The sequence below is a fragment of the Leucopleurus acutus genome (assembly GCF_964270905.1).
Source record: "Leucopleurus acutus genome assembly, chromosome: 6".
Lineage (NCBI taxonomy): Eukaryota > Metazoa > Chordata > Mammalia > Artiodactyla > Delphinidae > Leucopleurus > Leucopleurus acutus.
This window is the reverse complement of record NC_139149.1, coordinates 105,392,994-105,412,703: the sequence shown is the minus strand read 5'-3', so window position 1 is coordinate 105,412,703 and position 19,710 is coordinate 105,392,994. Positions and strand designations below refer to the sequence as shown.

At 39.9% G+C, this 19,710-nt stretch overlaps 1 protein-coding gene across 2 annotated transcripts in view; it reads left to right on the top strand.

Moving 5' to 3' along the window:
* DOCK10 (dedicator of cytokinesis 10) overlaps nt 1-19,710 on the top strand; it is a gene marked incomplete at both ends in the record, with an annotated part of 280,006 nt that overhangs the window by 204,101 nt on the left and 56,195 nt on the right. For both annotated transcript variants that reach the window (XM_082841820.1, XM_082841819.1), the window contains 8 exons: nt 3,203-3,326; nt 3,523-3,644; nt 4,017-4,103; nt 6,757-6,849; nt 7,289-7,407; nt 11,821-11,890; nt 15,217-15,330; nt 19,426-19,497. In XM_082841820.1, the coding sequence (XP_082697946.1) occupies nt 3,203-3,326; nt 3,523-3,644; nt 4,017-4,103; nt 6,757-6,849; nt 7,289-7,407; nt 11,821-11,890; nt 15,217-15,330; nt 19,426-19,497 (801 nt within the window). The remainder of the gene's footprint in view (nt 1-3,202; nt 3,327-3,522; nt 3,645-4,016; nt 4,104-6,756; nt 6,850-7,288; nt 7,408-11,820; nt 11,891-15,216; nt 15,331-19,425; nt 19,498-19,710) is intronic.

The window sequence follows — 19,710 nt, the reverse complement described above, 5'->3', positions numbered from 1 at the left end:
ACCATCTGCACCCAGGAAAGCCATTGGTGTAGTTCAAAGACCTGAGAACCAGAGTGTCTATTGTAGAGTCCAGTTGAGGTCTGAAGGCCTGAAAACCAATAGTGCCAAGAACTGGAGAAGGTCAGTGTTCCAGGTCAAGCAGTCAGGCAGAGAGGAAATTCAACCTTACTCCGCCTTCTTGTTCTATTCTGGACCTCAGTGGACGAGATGTGCCCACCCACATGGGGAGGGCCATCTACTTTGCTCAGTCCACCAATTCAAATGCTGGTCTCTTCCAGAAACGCCCTCACAGACACACTGAGAAATCATGTTTAGCCAGCTCTCTGGGCATCCTGTGGCCCAGTCAAGTTGACACATAAAATTAACCTTCACACCTTCCTAATTTATGGATAAGGAAGCCGGCGATCAGAGAAGCAACTTTGACAAGGGCACATAACTATGAAGTGACAGTCAAAATTTAAGCCAGCCCATGTGACTCCAGAGCCTGAAGCGTCACTGCTCTGCTATAACCCATATATAAAAAAAAAACTTATATTGGATTAGTAGTAAATGACTATACATATGTCAGCTTGTATTATAAACAGCTTTAGACAAACAAGTTTCAGTGATTAAATTTAATTTCTAACCGTGAAGCTAAGGTCTGAACTAATGCAACCTGCCAATGTGATTTCTGGGATTTAAAATATCACATCTTTTGTATTAGTTTCCTATTGCTACTTGAACAAATTATCACAGTTTCATGGCTTAAATAACACACATTGATTACCTTACGGTTCGGTGGGTCAGAGCTCTGAAATGGGTCCCACAGGGCTGAAATCAGGTGTCAGCAGGCCTCCATTCCTTCTGGAGGTTCTGGGACGAATCCTTACCTTGCCTTTTCCAGTTTCTGGAGACTGCCCTTACTCCTTGGCTTGTGACCCCTTCCAGCAATGTCATTACTCTGACCTCTGTTTCTCTCCTCACATTTCTTACGACCCTGACTCTCCTGCCTTCCTCTGATAAGGACCTTTGCGATTACATTGGGCCCACTGGGCTAATCCAATTTAATCTCCCCATCTCAAGACCCTTAATTTAATCACAGCTGCAAAGTCCCTTTTACTGTGTAAGGAGACATATTCATACATTCTGAGGATTAGGACTTGGGGGGCATCCTGGAGGGCCATTATTCTGCCTATCACACCTTGTTACACGTCAACCATTTATAAACTTCTTAAAAGAACACCAATGAAACCGCAGACCTGACTAACCTTATCTCCTTCCTCCACATCCATTTAATGCTCTTAAATTTTTTCCCTATAAATTCAGGACAGAGGTAAAAAAAATAAATAAATAAGGGAAAGGGCTGTTACTACATTACAGAATATTTACTACATTGGTTGACATCTTGACAAAGCCCATCTGAAAGGTGCATCCTCTGTCAACATATAAGATTTAACGAAGAAAAAGATGTTCTTACGGTTAAGTCTGGCTTTTAATCTCTCTCACGCTCATGTGCTTCCCGGAATCCTTGTAAGAGCCATGAGCTTTTCCACAAGAGAACATGTATATAATGAACTGCCTGGTGAACTCTGCAGTACAGATTCAAAACCATTTTCTTCTTTTTTATTGCAAAAGATGATTGCATTAATTATAAACATGAATATAAATTCTTCTAAGGCACTGCTAAAATATAATGTATTTGCAGTATTTGTTACCAAGGAGTGTTAGCATTAATATGTAGTTTACTGGAATTCTTGAACACTTGTTTCAGTCCCATGTGTTCCAACTAAAAAAAGAAAATTTCATTCTACTGCATTGTTAGTTATTGTATGTTTTGAACTGTATATTGGCTTTTGTTACCAGGTTAGCATGCTGGTATGTCATGAATATATGTAAGCTGTAAACCATTCTAATTCAGGAGTTCTCAAACCTGACCAGGCACAGAATCACCTGGAAGGCTTGTTAAAACACAGATGACTGGAACCCACCCCAGATTTTTGGATTCCATATGTCTGGGAGGGGGCCTGAGAAATTGCATTTCTAAACAACTTTCTCAGAGATGATGATACTGCTGTTCCAGGGATGACACTGAAAATCTGTGTTATAAATTCTCTCCTGAGCAATGTGGCAATAAACCAACTATATATAGATGCACAGAGAGTCTAATTAAAAACTAGTAGATAATTTGCTTGTCTGTTTGTCACCTTATTGCTTGATTTGATTGTTCAGGAAATTACCTAGTTGCTAATATTGAACTGAATGTCACTTACCTGCATGGGATCCTGGGATTCCAGTGTGACACGTGTTCTTGTCCTGGAAGATCCTATTAATTACTGACTAGTCCATCCTCCTAGTGACTCAAAGCCCCCTAACATCTTTCGCCTTGGTTGCTACCTCTGTATCATCCTACTTTGCAAGGCCGTGGAGGGAACTAAATGACAACCTATGTTCCTTTCTTTCCAGGAACATGGAGGACGCTCCTCATTAAGTATATTCTTCACCTATATCAATTTTATGTTTTATGTTTTTTTTCACAAGTGTCATTTACAGAGGAGAACATGACCTCTTTCCAAAATGGCTCATTACTTAGTTACCACAGTGTAATTTTTTACACAATACATACCACATACCTTTTCGTGGTTTTTATAACAGATAGATTTCGTGCTCCAGTTACATCATTTGCAGCTACCATGTTCCTCAACATTGTGACTGTGGATCATCTGGGGTTCTTGCTAAATGCAGATTCTGATTCTGTATGTCTGGGGTAGTGTCTGAGAGTCTGCATCTCTAATCAGCTCCCAAGTGATGCTTATGCAACTGGTCCATGCACACACTCTGGGAGGCAAGGACCTACTCTTCACTCAACTCATGTCCCTTGATGATAGGTCCTTAATCTGTGCCTTATTTACATGCTACTGTCATGTCTGTGTGTGTGTGTGTGTGTGTGTGTAATTCATGGTGGTATAAATTATCTAATGAGAAACACTAGGTATTCTAAGTTATCACCACAATAAAGAAGTAAAAATAACATCTTAACACATTACTGCTAGCGGGATGGATATTTATTGAGAGGTAAATCGTACTTCTAGTGCTGACTATTAAATTGTGGACCTAGATTTCAGTGAAAGACTTTTAAAAAGCCTAACATGCCTATGCTTTGTCTTGTCCTGACACTGGGAAAATGATTTCAATCTTCGCCCAGCTGTTATCTCTTTCATTGCAGGTGAAAATTGAGCTACCAACACAACTTCATGAGAAGCACCATATTTTTTTTTCTTTTTATCATGTCACTTGTGACATAAATGCAAAAGCTACCACCAAAAAGAAGGAGGCTCTGGAAACACCAGGTATTGACAGAAAGCAACCTGAGATAGCTGTGCATGTTATCTCTGGAACTTAAATTGGAGAATATTTGAAAAGCTCTGATTTATTGAGTTTTTTAAAGTGACGTTTTATATTCATAAATGATAAATAGCTTTATTTTTACTCCTCGCCATGAAGATTTGTACTGAAAAGTTTTCCCTTTGTTGTTCCTTTGCACAGTTGGGTATGCTTGGCTTCCTCTCATGAGAGATGATCAGATAGCTTCTCAAGAGTACAATATCCCAGTAGCAACAAGCCTGCCTCCGAATTATTTAAGCTTTCAAGATTCTGCAAGTGGAAAGGTATTGAATGATGTATAACTTAAGAGGAAAAATACATGGGCTAAATGGCATGAGGTTATCTTCTTTCTGCTGTTTGAATTAACCCAACCTTGGTGTATGCATCCATTGTAATAAGGAATCAGGTGTACCTGTGATATGTCAAATATCTTGTTTAGTTTGTGGCCAGTAGAAATGATCTGTTCAAAATGATCCCCTGGTATCACATTGGTTTCATTGACCAATATTACCAAATGTATTTGCATCTCTTATTTTCCATCTCTATAGGACCGCGAGGTTAATGGGTCAGGATGACAAATTAACGTAAACTAAATAACCTGTTTATTTCCTCTCTCTCAAATTGCCACAGTGACAGTAACAAACTCTTTTTTGCAGCATGGTGGGAGTGACATTAAATGGGTCGATGGTGGCAAACCACTTTTCAAAGTATCGACATTTGTTGTATCAACAGTGAATACTCAGGTGAGCGTGTTGTCCTGAAATATCAAAATCTTCTCTAACACATAAAATCATAAAGTGTCTCCTAGATTTACAGGAGGAGACTCACCATTCCACAAGGTGTCAGAGAGCAGGTGATCAAAAAGGAAGAATGTTTGTGGCAAAACTGTATCCCTCTTCCAGAAGAGATCGAACGCCCTAACCCATAAAAGCTCAGGCACTACCGAACTGCAAACCAAAATTCCAGTAGTGTATTTATCAAAAGGGCACTTTCCTTGGAAGATGGTTTGCTTCCCATGACAACCCCCAAGTGTTAAAAATATGAAACGTTTAAAATAAAGGCTTTGGACCTTTACCTTAAAACTCAGTCTAATTCCCAATCCCTACCCAAGGCTCCTCTCATGGAAAGGCCACGAGGTTGGCAGAACTGTATTTGAGAGTCACCTCGGCCAATTTCCGGCCCAGTGACCCTGGACAAGTCACCTCACCCCTGCAGTCCTGTGTCCTCAGCAGGAAAATGATAACAATAGAAAATCTCAACCTAAGGTGGTTGTGAGGCTCAAAATGAGAAACTGCACATGAAAATATCTCATGAACTGCAAAACGCTGTACAAATGTAGTTATTATCACTGTCAAATTACCACAAACTCACCCCTTCCATTGCAAGGCAGCTTACTTTACCACACTGTGAGGACTTTTGTGGTGCTAATTATAAACAAACTATTGCAAGTACATAGACTATGTATTGCTTCTTTCTTAAATTCAATGTGTACCTGGGTTTTTGTGTGTGTGGTTTTTTGTTTGTTTTTTTGCTTCATGCTGCTTTAACCCTAGCACATACTTGGTTGCTAAGAAAAATGAAATAATCCGGGTACCACCATATATTGGATCAAAAGGTCTTTCCGTAACCACTGGTGCCTCAAGCCAAATTTGGTCCTCTTCCCAAGTCCTATGCCCATGACTCCTTAAACCCATCTTTTCTCTGACGCCATCAGCCCCAGTCAAGTCCCACAAAATGGTCATTCTCCACCAAATCCTGCTTTTATAGCTCTCAGAATGCCCCGAGTTTCTCTTTCCCACACCTCCAGCTGCTTTTCTCCAAACTACCCAGATCTCTCTGTGACTCACCACTACTCTGCTTTCTGCACATCAGCTTCCACCGCCCACGCACTCGTCACCCTGGGGGACACCTTCTTCCTTCCTCCATAGCGGTATTTACCTCAATTTTCAAACACGCCAGGACCTGTCCTGCACTGTGCCCTCTGTCTGCTTCATACCTCCAAGATCCAGGGATTTTGTGACACTCAGCCTTTCGTCAGCCAGGAGGGCGATCTCTCCCTCTCTGCCTACCCTCCCCTGATTGGTCTGGGCAGCTCCTACCCAACCTTCAGAGCTTGGCTCTAATGTCGCATCCCCAAAGAAGCCTTCCCTGTCCCCTAACCCCTCAGATATGCTGTGTCATCTTGTCATACACCCATACAGCACCCTGCTTTCCTTTGAAGCACTTGTCTAATTATGAGCAAATAGGTATGTGTGAAAATCATGGCATGGTACCTGATTTCCCGGGCATAATGGAAGGACCACAGAGTGGCTTTTCCTTGCCCCTGACTCTGTCCTCCGTGCCTGACAAGAACCTGACACATAGACAGCTTTCAGTAAATAACTGTCGAATAAATGAAGTGAAACTGAAAACATACACACACTCACGTGCGCGCGCATACACGCACGCACACAAATACCCCAACTTGAGGGGAACCCCAACCACAGATGCCCTCTAGAACTGACAAAGGCCAGAGAAACCCCCAGAGAGTGCACCTGACTTCATAACTTTGACCCTCAACACAGAACTTAGGCATTTCCAAGGTGACACCCTTTTCAGGAAAGAGCATTAAAGGGCTGATTAGTTTGCTTAGGCTGCCATAACAAAATACCAGACTGGGTGGCTTAAACAACAGAAATGTATTTTCTCACAGGTCTAGAGGCTGGAAGTCTGAGATCAAGGTGTCAGCAGAGTTGGCTTCTTCCAAGGCCTCTCTCCTTGGCTTTCCTCTGTGTGTGCACATCCAAGTTTACTCTTCCATGGGACATCAGTCATATTGGACTAGGGCCACCCTAACTAATTACCTCTTTAAAGACCTTATCTTCAAATATCATTACATCTGGAGGTACTGGGAATTAGGACTTCAACATATGGGTCTGGGGAGTCAAGTTTTATCTTATGATGTCAGGTGGACTTCATAATTTTTTTATTAACTCTGACATTTTAAGTCCTAAAATATCCGTATGCATTTTAAACTGTACCCATTCTCGTGTGTATTAAAGAATATGTAAGAAAAATTGGTAGAAGTCTGTGGAAGGAAGATGACAGAAGACAACTTAAAAAGAAAGAAAGGAAAGAACAGAGACAAGGGAAGTAATTCTCTAGCCATTATCATGTGGCCCGGAAAGAAAACAAATCTCTGAGAGTGGAATAGGAGAGAGAGGGGACTTCGTAGTTCAGGTCAAGCCCTCTGTGTGCTGGAATGCCTGTGAAAATGAGAGGTCTGTCACTATGCCTCCTGGACAAAGCACCTCACATCAAGGCATCTTGTCCTACAGAAGGGCTCACCTCCCATCACCATGATTGTTCCACAGCTTACATGTCATCAAAAATCAAGACTTTCTTTTGCTGTTTCAGGATCCACATGTGAACGCATTTTTCCGACAGTGCCAAAAAAGGGAGAAAGATATGTCTCAGTCACCTACCTTGAGTTTCGTCCGTTCTTGTAAGGTAACATGACATGCAACTAGCTGCAATGGTCTCCAGGGTAGAAATGGGCAAAACAGACCTTTACATTTTGCATTGAGCAGCAAACTAAGGGGTAATTATTATCGAAGATTTTTAAACACCTTATCAATTCAGAGACTAAATGATTTTATTTCACAATTCCTAAAAGGTGTCTGTGTGTTCATTAAAAAATAAGCAAAGATCAGTTTCTTCAAAATAAAAATGATTGAAAATCAGAATCAATTGACTCTAAATTAGTTAATTAGATGTAGAGTCCTTGTAACATTACCCCCATGCCTTTATGTCATGCTAAATGCCATGAAAAATAAAGTCAAACAAAAGTGAGCTACAGTAGTCATATTCAAGTTCTGAAGAACGTCAGTAAAAGAATGTGCTTTAAATTTAATCAATGACCTTTTTTTTTGTCCTGCCAATTTAACAGAACTTACTGAATGTGGAAAAGATTCATGCAATCATGAGTTTTCTGCCGGTAATCTTGAATCAGCTCTTCAGGGTTCTGGTGCAGAATGAAGAAGATGAAATAAGCACAACTGTGACCAGGTATCCATAGCACAGCCTTAGGGGAAGAGATTTTATAAGCTGTGGTTACACACAACTTTGATTATAACCGAATGGCCACCTGATTGTGTATGCTTGCATTTCGTTCGAATACGTATCTCAAAGTTAAGTATGTCTCACTCTTGAGTTCTTACCTTCTAATCATCTATTACTATCATTCAAGTAAAGTTTTAGACCTCTTTTTTAACTTTGTGTTTTTAATTAAACTTTTTATTTTGAGATAGAGGCACATGCAGTTGTAAGAAATAATGCAGAGAGAGTCCATGTTCTCTTTAGATGTTCCCAATGGTGGCATTGTGCAAAACTATAGGACAATATCACTCCAGAATATTAACATTGATAGAATCAGGAGACAGAATATTCCCGTCCCCACAAGGATCCCTCATGTTGCCCTTTTACTGACACACTTACTTCTTTGTCATCTCAAACCCCACTCCTTGCCCCGGACAACTACTAATCTGTTCTCCATCTCTAAAATTTTGTTACTTTAAGAATTTTATATATATTATATTGAAATTTTATATATAATAGGAATATATAAAATCTTATAGTATGTTAAAATATACTCTATGCTCCACATATTCATATAATAAATTGATGAGTTTATTATATATTCTATTTTCAATTCATATATAAATTATATATATTTTATATATATATATATGGATATGGAATTATATAGTATCACGGTATATAACCTTTGGGGATTGGCTTTTTTCACTCAGCATAATTCTCTGGAGATTCATCCAGGTTGTTGCATCAATCAATCAATAGTTCTCTCCTTTTTATTTCTGACTAGTATTCCACATCAAAAAATGTTTAAAAATTCACCTGTTGAAGGCTAGCTGGGTTGTTTCCAGTTTTGGGTACATTTGAGGTGAACATGTTTTCATTTCTTTGAAATGAGTGATTGTTGGGTCATATGGTCATTGTACATGTTGGTTTTAAGAACATGCCGAATCTCTTGCATTCCTATACACTGATGATGAAAAATCTGAAAGAGAAATGAAGGAAACACTCCCATTTACCATTGCAACAAAAAGAATAAAATAGCTAGGAATAAACCTACCTAAGGAGACAAAAGACCTGTATCCAGAAAACTATAAGACACTGATGAAAGAAATTAAAGAGGATACAAACAGATGGAGAGATATACCATGTTCTTGGATTGGAAGAATCAACATTGTGAAAATGACTATATTACCCAAAGCAATCTACAGACTCAGTGCAATCCCTATCAAACTACCACTGGAATTTTTCACAGAACTAGAACAAAACATTTCACAATTTGTATGGAAACACAAAAGACCCCGAATAGCCAAAGCAATCTTGAGAAAGAAAAACGGAGCTGGAGGAATCAGGCTCCTGGACTTCAGACTATACTACAAAGCTACAGTCATTAAGACAGTATGGTACTGGCACAAAAACAGAACTATAGATGAATGGAACAGGATAGAAAGCCCAGAGACAAATGCATGCACATAAGGTCACCTTATCTTTGATAAAGGAGGCAAGAATATACACTGGAGAAAAGACAGCCTCTTCAATAAGTGGTGCTGGGAAAACTGGACAGCTACATGTAAATGAATGAAATTAGAACACTCCCTAACAGCACACACAAAAATAAACTCAAAATGGATTAAAGACCTAAATGTAAGGCCAGACACTATCAAACTCTCAGAGGAAAACATAGGCAAAACACTCTATGACATAAATCACAGCAAGATCCTTTTTGACCCACCTCTTAGAGAAATGGAAATAAAGAGAAAAATAAAGAAATGAGACCTAATGAAACTTCAAAGCTTTTGCACAGCAAAGGAAACCATAAACAAGACGAGAAGACAACCCTCAGAATGAGAGAAAGTATTTGCAAATGAAGCAACTGACAAAGGATTAACCTCCAAAATTTATAAACAGCTCATGCAACTCAGTATCAAAAAAACAAACAAACCAATCCAAAAATGAGCAGAAGACCTAAATAGATTGCCAACAAACACATGAAAGAATGCTCAACATCACTAATCATTAGAGAAATGCAAGTCAAAACTACAATGAGGTATCACCTCACACCAGTCAGAATGGCCATCAGCAAAAATCTACAAACAATAAATGCTGGAGAGGGTGCGGAGAAAAGGGAACCCTCTTGCACTGCTGGTGGGAATGTAAATTGATACAGCCACTGTGGAGAACAGTATGGAGGTTCCTTAAAAAACTAAAAATAGAACTGCCATACGACCCAGCAATCCCACTACTGGACATATACCCTGAGAAAACCATAATTCAAAAAGAGTCATGTACCAAAATGTTCATTGCAGCTCTATTTACAATAACCAGGGCACGGAAGCAACCTAAGTGTCCATCGACAGATGAATGGATAAAGAAGATGTGGCACATATATACAATGGAGTATTACTCATCCATTAAAAGAAACGAAACTGATTTATTTGTAGTGAGGTGGATGGACCTAGAGTCTGTCATACAGAGTGAAGTAAGTCAGAAAGAGAAAAACAAATACCGTATGCTAACACATATATATGGAATCTAAAAAAAGAAAAATGGTTATGAAGAACCTAAGGGCAGGACAGGAATAATGATGCAGATGTAGAGAATGGACTTGAGGACACGGGGCGGGGAAGGGTAAGCTAGGATGAAGTGAGAGAGTGGCATGGACATATATACACTACCAAATGTAAAATAGGTAGCTAGTGGGAATCAGCTGCATAGCAGAGGGAGATCAGCTCAGTGCTTTGTGACCACCTAGAAGGGTGGGATAGGGAGGGTGAGAGGGAGATGCAAGAGGGAGGAGATATGGGGATATATGTATATGTATAGCTGATTCACTTTGTTATAAAGCAGAAACTAACACACGACTGTAAAGCAATTATACTCCAATAAAGATGTTAAATTTTTTTTTAATTTTAATTAAAAATAACATGCTGAATGGCTTTCCAGAATAGCTGTACCATTTCTCTCCGACTAGATCTTATTTTTTTATGCTCAATTTTTCTTCAACTGTTCTCACTTTAAATTTGCCTGTACTATATTCTTTCAACATTACTAATCTGTCTTGTGACTTTGGCAGTTACAATTTCCTCTTTCTAGAGAGAGAATTCTTGATTAATTATTGAATCAAATATTTCTAAAGTTCACTTTTTTAAAAATATTAGTTACAGCATTCTGGAAAAAAACTACTCTTCACATTGAAATGTTTCCAGTACCTTCATAACTCACAGGCATATTATTAGCCTCTTTCAGAATGAGAGTCTTTAGCGTCAGTTTTTTGTTTGTTTGTTTGTTTGGCTGCATTGGGTCTTCATTGCTGCACGCAGACTTTCTCTAGTTGCAGGGAGTGGGGTCTACTCTTCGTGGCAGTGCACAGGCTTCTCATTGCAGTGGCTTCTCTTTTTGCAGAGCATGGGCTCTAGGTGCACCGGCTTCAGTAGTTGTGGCACGTGGGCTCAGTAGTTGTGGCTCGCGGGCTCTAGAATGCAGGCTCAGTAGTCGTACTGCACAGGCTTAGCTGCTCAATGGCATGCAGGATCTTCCCGGACCAGGGCTCAAACCCGTGTCCCCTGCACTGGCAGGCAGATTCTTAACCACTGCGCCACCAGGGAAGTCCCCTTTAGCGTCATTTTTAAAGTAAAGCTCTGAAGCTCTAGAAAATTAAAGTATCTCTAACAGTTCTACAACCAGGCAGTTCTGGAGCCAGATTAGAAGGCCCCAACTGTGCCTTCAAGTTATGCCTTTTTCAACATGAGTATATGCATCTGTGTTGGCAAAACTTCTAAGTATTTCAGCAGATAGATCTGTTGAAATTCTGGGCTGTTCCTAAGCCCTACAGCCGTGGAGTAACTGGAAGTATTAATGTGAAGAAATCAACCCATACCACAAGTGCTACTGGAAACCCTAACCCAGCTAAGAGGGAAAACCCAAAAACCTGCATCTTAAACTAATTAGTTTTTCCAAAAGCATGTATATAACACCTCTAGGTTGGAAGACTAGCCCTTTTAAAGTGGAACATGATAGTTGGAGGTTAAAGAAGTTTTAATAAGGTACTAAAAATGATCCCTTTTCCAAGAAGACAATGTCAGCAAACACATAGACCATAATAGCACATACAACTTGGGCAAAAATGTCTCCAGTATGGTATTGCAGCCATAATACATTACTTATATCGTAGTGTTTAGAGATTTCATGGTTGGAAATGGCTAACAGGTATTGTAGATGTTAAACACCCAGTATTGGGGGATAAGGGGGGTGGGGAGAGTCTGAAATTGGTTCGTTCATTCATTCAACAACGATTAAGCACCCAGTTTACCAAGCACTCCAGTGACAAACCAAGTGGTATTTTCCTGCCTTCTCCAGAAAGTCCACTCAACAGCATTGCTTTTCCAGGGTTCTGACTGACATCGTGACCAAGTGCCATGAGGAGCAGCTGGACCACTGCCTCCAGTCCTATATTAAGGTACAAAATTGCCACCTGGGCATTGGTCATATCCCCTTGTGCTGTGTGGCTTTTCTCACTTCCTGTCTGCAACAAGTGGGAAGTTTCCCCCTTTAGCTAGACGGTGCCTACCACAGTCGTATCAGACATTCCCCTTAGCTACTTAGAATTCCTTCTTTTTGCATTGATGGGCTCAATGTATTGTTTCAATGTATAAATGTATAAATAATGTGTACATGTGCAAATGAATATATATATGGGGAGAGAGAGCAAAGAAAGAGAGGAGAAAACTAAAGTATTGTCCTTTGAAGTCAACATTACAAATAAATGAAATTCCTCTATAAATTTAAGGAAGATGTTTCCTGTTGGTTTGTTGAATGTGCTATGTTTCTTCTGTAATGTTTTCTTAGCTCTTTTTATTGTTTTCTCAGGCATTATTTCATTTTCCCAGTTACTATATATTTGTACCTGCTTCTGGTATGTTAAGTCCTTTATCCTCTGGCATGAACCACTAGCCCATCCCATCAGTGTGCACTGCATCCTTCAGTGGCCTTCGTCAGATGTTCACTCGGATATGTTTATATTCTCATTTTCAGTTGGCCTGTGACTTAATGCCAGTGAACTTGTGATGATGTTTGTACATTATAGTTCCAACCTAAAAGTCATCTTCTTGAGTGAAGAGAAAAAATCCACCCAGAGATAAATGAAAGTACCTTATATTCCTTTATGATGCATAGAGGACCTAAATTTCAATATTTATGCACAGATTGTATCTTTAAGAGACAGAGACCTTTTTATTAAAAGATATATTCCATTAATATATAGATAGACATTTATCCATATATTTTAGGTGTCTAGAAAGGTGACTAGAGAAGAATTTGGCGTCTTCTGTGACAGAAATGCTCCTGTAAAAGGAAGTAACTAGGAATTTTATTCTGGAGTGAACCCTTCTGAGATACCATCAGTGAGGAATTTTTCTCATTACAGTTTTATATTTACATGTTTTCTACCTGTCAGAAATGTTAGATGTCTTCCCAAATATCTAAGTATGAGTGTGTGCCATTCCTTAAAATAGCCCATACGCCAAAAAGAGCTTCTTCACAATAATTTCCCCATGGTATAATTTTACCCAATAAGATCTACAATTCAACTGCAGAAGGCCAGTTCCACCTACAAATGCCTTTTTAGTTTGCTCTCTAAGACAGAGTCATAGCTTACTTTTATAGGGTATTGAAGACTTTACTGTTCAACAGAAATCATCTATAGAACTTTCATTCTCTCGACACTTAACCCAGTTTTCCATTTCAATTGCCAAAGGGGCTGAGAAGAAAAAAAATTCCCCAATCCTTATTACACAAAGTCATCTCCTTTTCAACACACATATTATTTACCTTGTTCCAATGGAATCACTGAAAATTGCATTGAGAACCCACTGACGTTGCAGTTATTTTTGTGACAGCCGAGGCTAGTTCCTGGGGAGAGCCTTACATCAGCTCTCAGATGTTATCTGTCATGCTCCTGGAGCATTGTCCTGGAAATGCACCCTGGAAAGGTCTTTATTTTTAAGCAGGATGTTTGAAATAGCCTGATGAGACCTTTTGATTTTGTAATGTAAGAAGCTGTGTATTTAGTTTGCTTTGAAGTGGTTCAAATCTAGAAATACACCTATGTGGAATTTCAAGCTGATAAAAATTCCTAAAGATATTTTATAACATAATTTCATATATCTAAAACAAATACAGCCTAATAAATATAACCAACTGGAATTTTACTCTGGAAAGAGCATTAAAGTAGCAAATGGAAAACTACATCCTAGTTAAGGTTAAATAGCTAACTTGGAGCAATCAGCCTCTCTGAGCCTCACTTTTCTCCTCTGTGAAGTGAGATGGGGGAGATCACATGAACATCTAGGTCTATGGTTCTGTGATTTGTCGCTTGCTGCAGTACATGGCTGACAGCCTGACCTTGACCAAGGAGTATGACTTTTTTTACCCGTGGTGGAAAAAATTATTTTGTAGCATATACATTAAGCCCCACACCTAAGAGTATAATGAAAACTGGTACCAATACGTGCTTTGATGTCCTTGAAAGATGGGATAGCTGATATAATTCAAACCTATTCAGAAGTAATCTAAACACCATTTCAAGTTCAGTGGTGTTAAATGCTGCTAACTCACTCCATCTACGATATCCAAAATGCACACATACACCATGTCTTTTTCAAAAATGTATACCTAAGGTCAATCTAATTAAATGGTTTACAGCAATTCGTAGGACTCATATGGTCTAGCCAAAATTTTTAAAATTTCAGAGCTAGTCAAAATGCCCTTGGGGCTTAATTACTGCACATGGGATTAGACAGTTGATGACATTACCCTCATATGAGTCATAATCCATGAGGGGGAAAATCATACTACTCTTGATGTTAGCTAGTTTCATGCATTTCTTAGCCTCGTTTTTCTCCTTTGGGATGAGCGTGGAGAAGTTAGGCCCCATCAGAATGATTTAGATATCAATGGCCTGTGAAGTTCAAAGAAATAATTACAGACCCAAATGCAAAGTGCCTCTGCTTTGTTTCTTGCCTGCATTCATCCTTGACTGTAGTGAAGTCCAAATTTTGAATATTATGAAGAAATGACCTTCCTTGAGGCAAACCCAACTCATAAGTAAAATATTATAATTCAGTAATAAGCATTTTGTATTTTAAATATACATGCATGAATTGATACTTAAAATATATGAAGAAATATGGAAAACTAAACCATGACATGCACTCAGTGGTGAATGCCAGCACCAATCTTTTAAGAAAAGAAAGCGAGAAGCATTAGTTATCTTACTGATGGCCAATTATTTTGAACCTGTTGGTTGCCACGTCTCAGCATGAGATGGTAGTGGACCCTGGGCTTGTGGGCAGCTCACCTCCTGGCCTCTGGAAGGCGCCTGCTTCCCCACTTGGCTATTTGAGTGGGTGCTCTACCCTTTCAGGATGAAGAAATGCTACCATGCCACCCACCTGTTGCCAGTGGAAGGAAGGAGAAGGGGAAATGTATCCTAAGTAGGTGGGTCAAAGCCCTCCATGTTTCCCTGAACCCTCTAAATTGCTCTCTGATCTTCTTTGTGATTTCGACAAAGAGCGTTTCAAGGAGAACTTAGGTGAGCAAGGCTCTACCTGTGCAAAGCCTCCATAGGAGCAGGTGTGTATTACACTTCTCATTGGGCCTTCATTTATTTCATGACAAAACCTGGCATGAGCAGCTAAGTTTGAGACATGAGTTATTCTTGGAACGTAATTTTTGATGCTTTGTTTTTAAGTATTTAACTTTTTTCACTTTTTGGATTTTCTTCAGTTTGTGTTCAAGACCACGGCGTGCAAGGAGAGAACTATACATGAGGAACTGGTTAAAAATGTGACTGGTCTTTTGCAATCAAATGACTCCACAACAGTCAAGCATGTCCTGAAGGTAAAGAATTTAAAGACGGTCCTTTCATTGGGATGGCTTACACTCAACCCTGAAGGTGATAGGATTCATCGATTTTTATAGATCGTTTCTCTAATAGTTTCTGGTATAAGCTTCATGTTGAAACGGTAACATATGAACCTGTTAAGAAAAAGAGATCCATGTCAAGAGAACAAATCATTTTAACAAGTAGAATGGACTCAAGTTAAGTCCTTTGGCCTAAAGGCAGAACGAATGACTATTAAGAATGACCGAAAACATTCAAAAACGCTAAGTGTACCCCAAATAAAGTTTATTGGGTTTTCAGGCACAGGAAGAGGAAAACTACCAACAAAAGGATTAATGATGTAGTAATGAATATACTGACAGCAGAGAAGAGGCAGAGAAACAGCCACTCTTCGACCCCCAAAAGTTGAAACACATGCATTTGTAGTAATATAAGGAGAGATGGTGAGAAGCTGGTAAAGATGTAACTTATAGACTTGTGAATTTAGTCCCCTGCTAAATTAATTATCTATCATGACTTGACAGATAGATGATTGATTAGTAAGTAGCTAGAAGGGGAGGCTGAAGGCCGGATCCATAAGCGTCAATGGGAGTTGACTAAAATCACATTTTCCTAGCCAAGCGGTTTGTTTGTTTAAATTTAAATTAGCCGTATGCGTATATTCATTCAGTTTATCCAACAAGTATGTTCCAAGTGCCTTCCTTGTGACAAGCGCCACCCTCACCATCCTAGGCATTTGGCGTGCATTTAGAGAATAGAATAAAGATCTCTGCCCTTGGGAAGCTTACATTCTACTGCGGGATAAAAACAATAAATGACACACATGATAGCAAAGTTAATTAAATTGTACGTTTGGAGGTGAGAAGCAGCATATGAGAAGAAAATGTCGAGCAGGTAAATGGAATGCGGAGTCCTGAGTATGCAGGGTGAGGTTTGCAGTTTTAAATAGAATGGTCAAGGTAGAGCTCATGGAGAAGGTAATACCTCAGCTAAAAATGTGAAGAAGGTGAGGGAGCTGGAGATGTTTAGGGTAGAACATTAAAGGTAGAGGGGAAAACATACCGTATTTATCTTTGTCTGACTTATTTCACTAAGCATAATACCCTCCGAGTTCATACATGATGTCACAAATAGCAAAATTTCATTCACTTATATGTGGAATCTAAAAAGTAAAACAAACAAGTGGATATAACAAAACAGAAACAGACTCACTGATACAGAAAAACGAACTAGTGGTTCTGAGATGAGAGAGGAGTGGGGGGAGGGGACAAATAAGTGAAGGGGATTAACAGGTACAAACTGTTAGGTATAAAATAAGTTACAAGGATGTAATGTAGAGTGCAGGGCATATTGCCAATATTTTTATAATAACCTTATATGGAGTACAATCTATAAAAATATTGCATCATTATGTTGTGCACCTGAAACTAATATAATATTGTAAGTCAGCTATATTTCAAAAAAAAAGGTAGAGGGGAAGACCTGTATAACGTTGTAAGGCAGCAGCACACCTAGTGGATATGCCTGAAAGATGGCAGGGAGGCCAATGTGGCTGAAGCCACGTGAGCAAAGAAAAGCGGAGGCAAGTTGAAGTCAGAGAGGCAGCGGGAGGTTTGGCAGGTAATGTAAGGCCTGTGGGCCATTGCAAGGGTTTTGGCTTCCACTCAGAGAGAAACTGGGAGCCGTCAGAGGACTTTGAGTGGAGGAGTAACTTGAGCTGATCTTGGTTCAGAAGGATCGCTCTGATGGCTGCGTAGAGAATAGACTGTAGTGGGGTGAGAGTGGAGACGGGGCTGCTGAAGAAAGCTGCCTGCCTAGTGTCCATGTTGCTGCAAATGGCATTATTTCATTCTTTTTAATGGCTGCGTAATATCCCATTGTATACATGTACCACATCTTTATCCATTCGTCTGTCAATGGGCATGTAGGTTGCTTCCATGTCTTGGCTATTGTAGACAGTGCTGCAATGAACATTGGGGTGCATGCATCCTTTTGAACCATGTTCTTCTCCGGATATATGCCAAGGAGTGGGATTGCTGGATCATAGGGTAGTTATATTTTTAGTTTTTTAAGGAACCTCCATACTGTTCTCCATAGTGACTGTACCAATTTACAGTCCCACCAACAGTGTAGGAGGGTTCCCTCCTCTCCACACCCTCTCCAGCAGGGTCCTCTGGGGAGAGTCAGTGTTCAGTTAAAAGACAAGGCAAAGGGAATGTTTGGAGGAGAAGTTGCATCTTCAGGAGATTTTACTGGTGATGGACCATGTGTTCCAGACCAAAGGTATGGTGGGTGGGTTTCAGGAGATGAGAAGCAGTGAGATACACAAGGGGGTGTGCAGCACCTACGGAGACCAGAGGGCAGGAGAGGAGTGAGGCTTCTTCTGTCATCAGACGTGAACAGAGGCAAGAGTCTCAATGGGATTGGTCCTGGTGGATTCAAGGTAAATAGAGGAGGTGGGGCTGAGTGCTGAGGAGTGAGAGTGACAGGTGTCAGTTAAATCAAGAGACAAATGGTAGAACATTTGGCATGGTGGTCAAAAATATTATTTAGGACAAGGTGGGGTGCCTTGTGTTAAATATTCCCAACAGCATGAATTTCACTTCCAGTATCAAGTTTACTAAGGAATGACCCCCTTTTTAAGCCAGAGCTGCCCCTTTAGAGCTTAAACGTCCTTTCTTCCTCATCTCAGTCAATCTTCCAGCGTTAGAACCCAGTACTCAAAAGTTCTTAACAGCGTGCTTGGTATCAGCCTAAAATTGGATATAGTTCAGATGCCCACCCACAGTAGAGCAGATAGGTAAACTGGGATTATATAGTGATGCAATGACAATAGAGGACCCCCAGCTACCTAGCTCCACATAAATAAACCTCAGAAAAGCATTTGTTGAATTGAAAAGGCCATCACAAGAGAATACATATAGGATGATTCCGTTTATTTAAAGTTCAGGGGCAGGCAAAACTGAATATCACTTCGATGTATGATATTGGTAGCAAAATTATGAAGGAAAGCAAGGGAATGATGAACACAAAATTCAAAATTATTATATGTGGTGGAGAGGCTGGGAAGGGAAGAGGCTCAGGGAAGTGTATTCTTTGTAAGTGTACACAATATGTGATGTATATTTTTTGTATCTGGGTTAAGCAAGACCCTTAGACCCAAGAAAGAGGGGCCTCTGCTCTTGAATATGCTTTGATCTTCTCCAAATGTACCCCTTCTCATAAGAAAAAGTATGAGAATAGCCAAGAGCAATGCTCCTGGGAGCCCCTACCGCCTCTTCAGCACCTCTAAGAATCCCCAGGAGCCCTACCTAAAGGGTTTATAGGTTTATTCCTGGGCCTGCTTAGATCTCTTTCCTAAGTCCATTGTCAGAGGGAAAATCTGGAGTGTAACCCAAGACCCAGGAGGGGAACAGTGTTTGGTGGGAGAGAGGGACCAGCTTGTGGGCAGCACCTGGATTTGCAGGCTGGACAGTCACCCACGTGCCCCAGGCCCCTCAGCGTAGGGCAGAGCCTCAGGTGAGAAGAGAGGGTGAGCCCCACGTCCTGGTGCAGCATTCCAAGTTGTCATGAAGTTATATTTGTCAAGATAGGAGGATCCAACATATTTTATTTAAGACTCTGCTAACGTGACTTTGAACTTTTAGATAGTTTCACACGTGGCTTCCATGTTCACTCTTGCCTCTATCCCTGGCAATGTTAGGGGTGGGTCTGCTACACCATATTTTAAGATAAAAAAGTTTTACTTAGTTTTGTTTAACTAAGTAAAACAGAACACCCAATGCATGAATAAGTATTTCATAAGACTACTGTCTACTCAGCCATGTCTAGCAAACCAGTATCTTGTTTTGGTTTAAACAGTCTTTGAGATGACTGAGGAACAGAAGTATCTGGTATTTACTTTTACCATTAGAACTTTGCTAAGGATGATCCTAACATAATGGAGAATATACTATTGCTCTGATGCATTGAATTTCAAAGAATACATTTTAAGATAAACGTTTTATAAAATTGCATGTTGTGAAGAATGGAATTATCATTATTTTGCTATAAGATGATAAATTTCTGGTTGTCTTTTCTTTTCCTAACAGCATTCCTGGTTCTTCTTTGCAATTATCCTAAAATCCATGGCACAGCACTTGATTGACACAAATAAAATTCAGGTACGATCATAGGTAATACAATAGCATCCAATAAATGTGAGACATGATTGTGTGTATCAGTACAGGTCCTTCAGAAGCAGATGCCAGGACAAAATTAGAAGTACAAAAATGACTACAAAGGATAAAGGGACAGGCAAAAGGACCAGGAAGGTCTGACACCTGTGAAAGGAGATGGCAAAGGAAGGAGGATCAGCTAGAAAGAGGCTTGCAGTG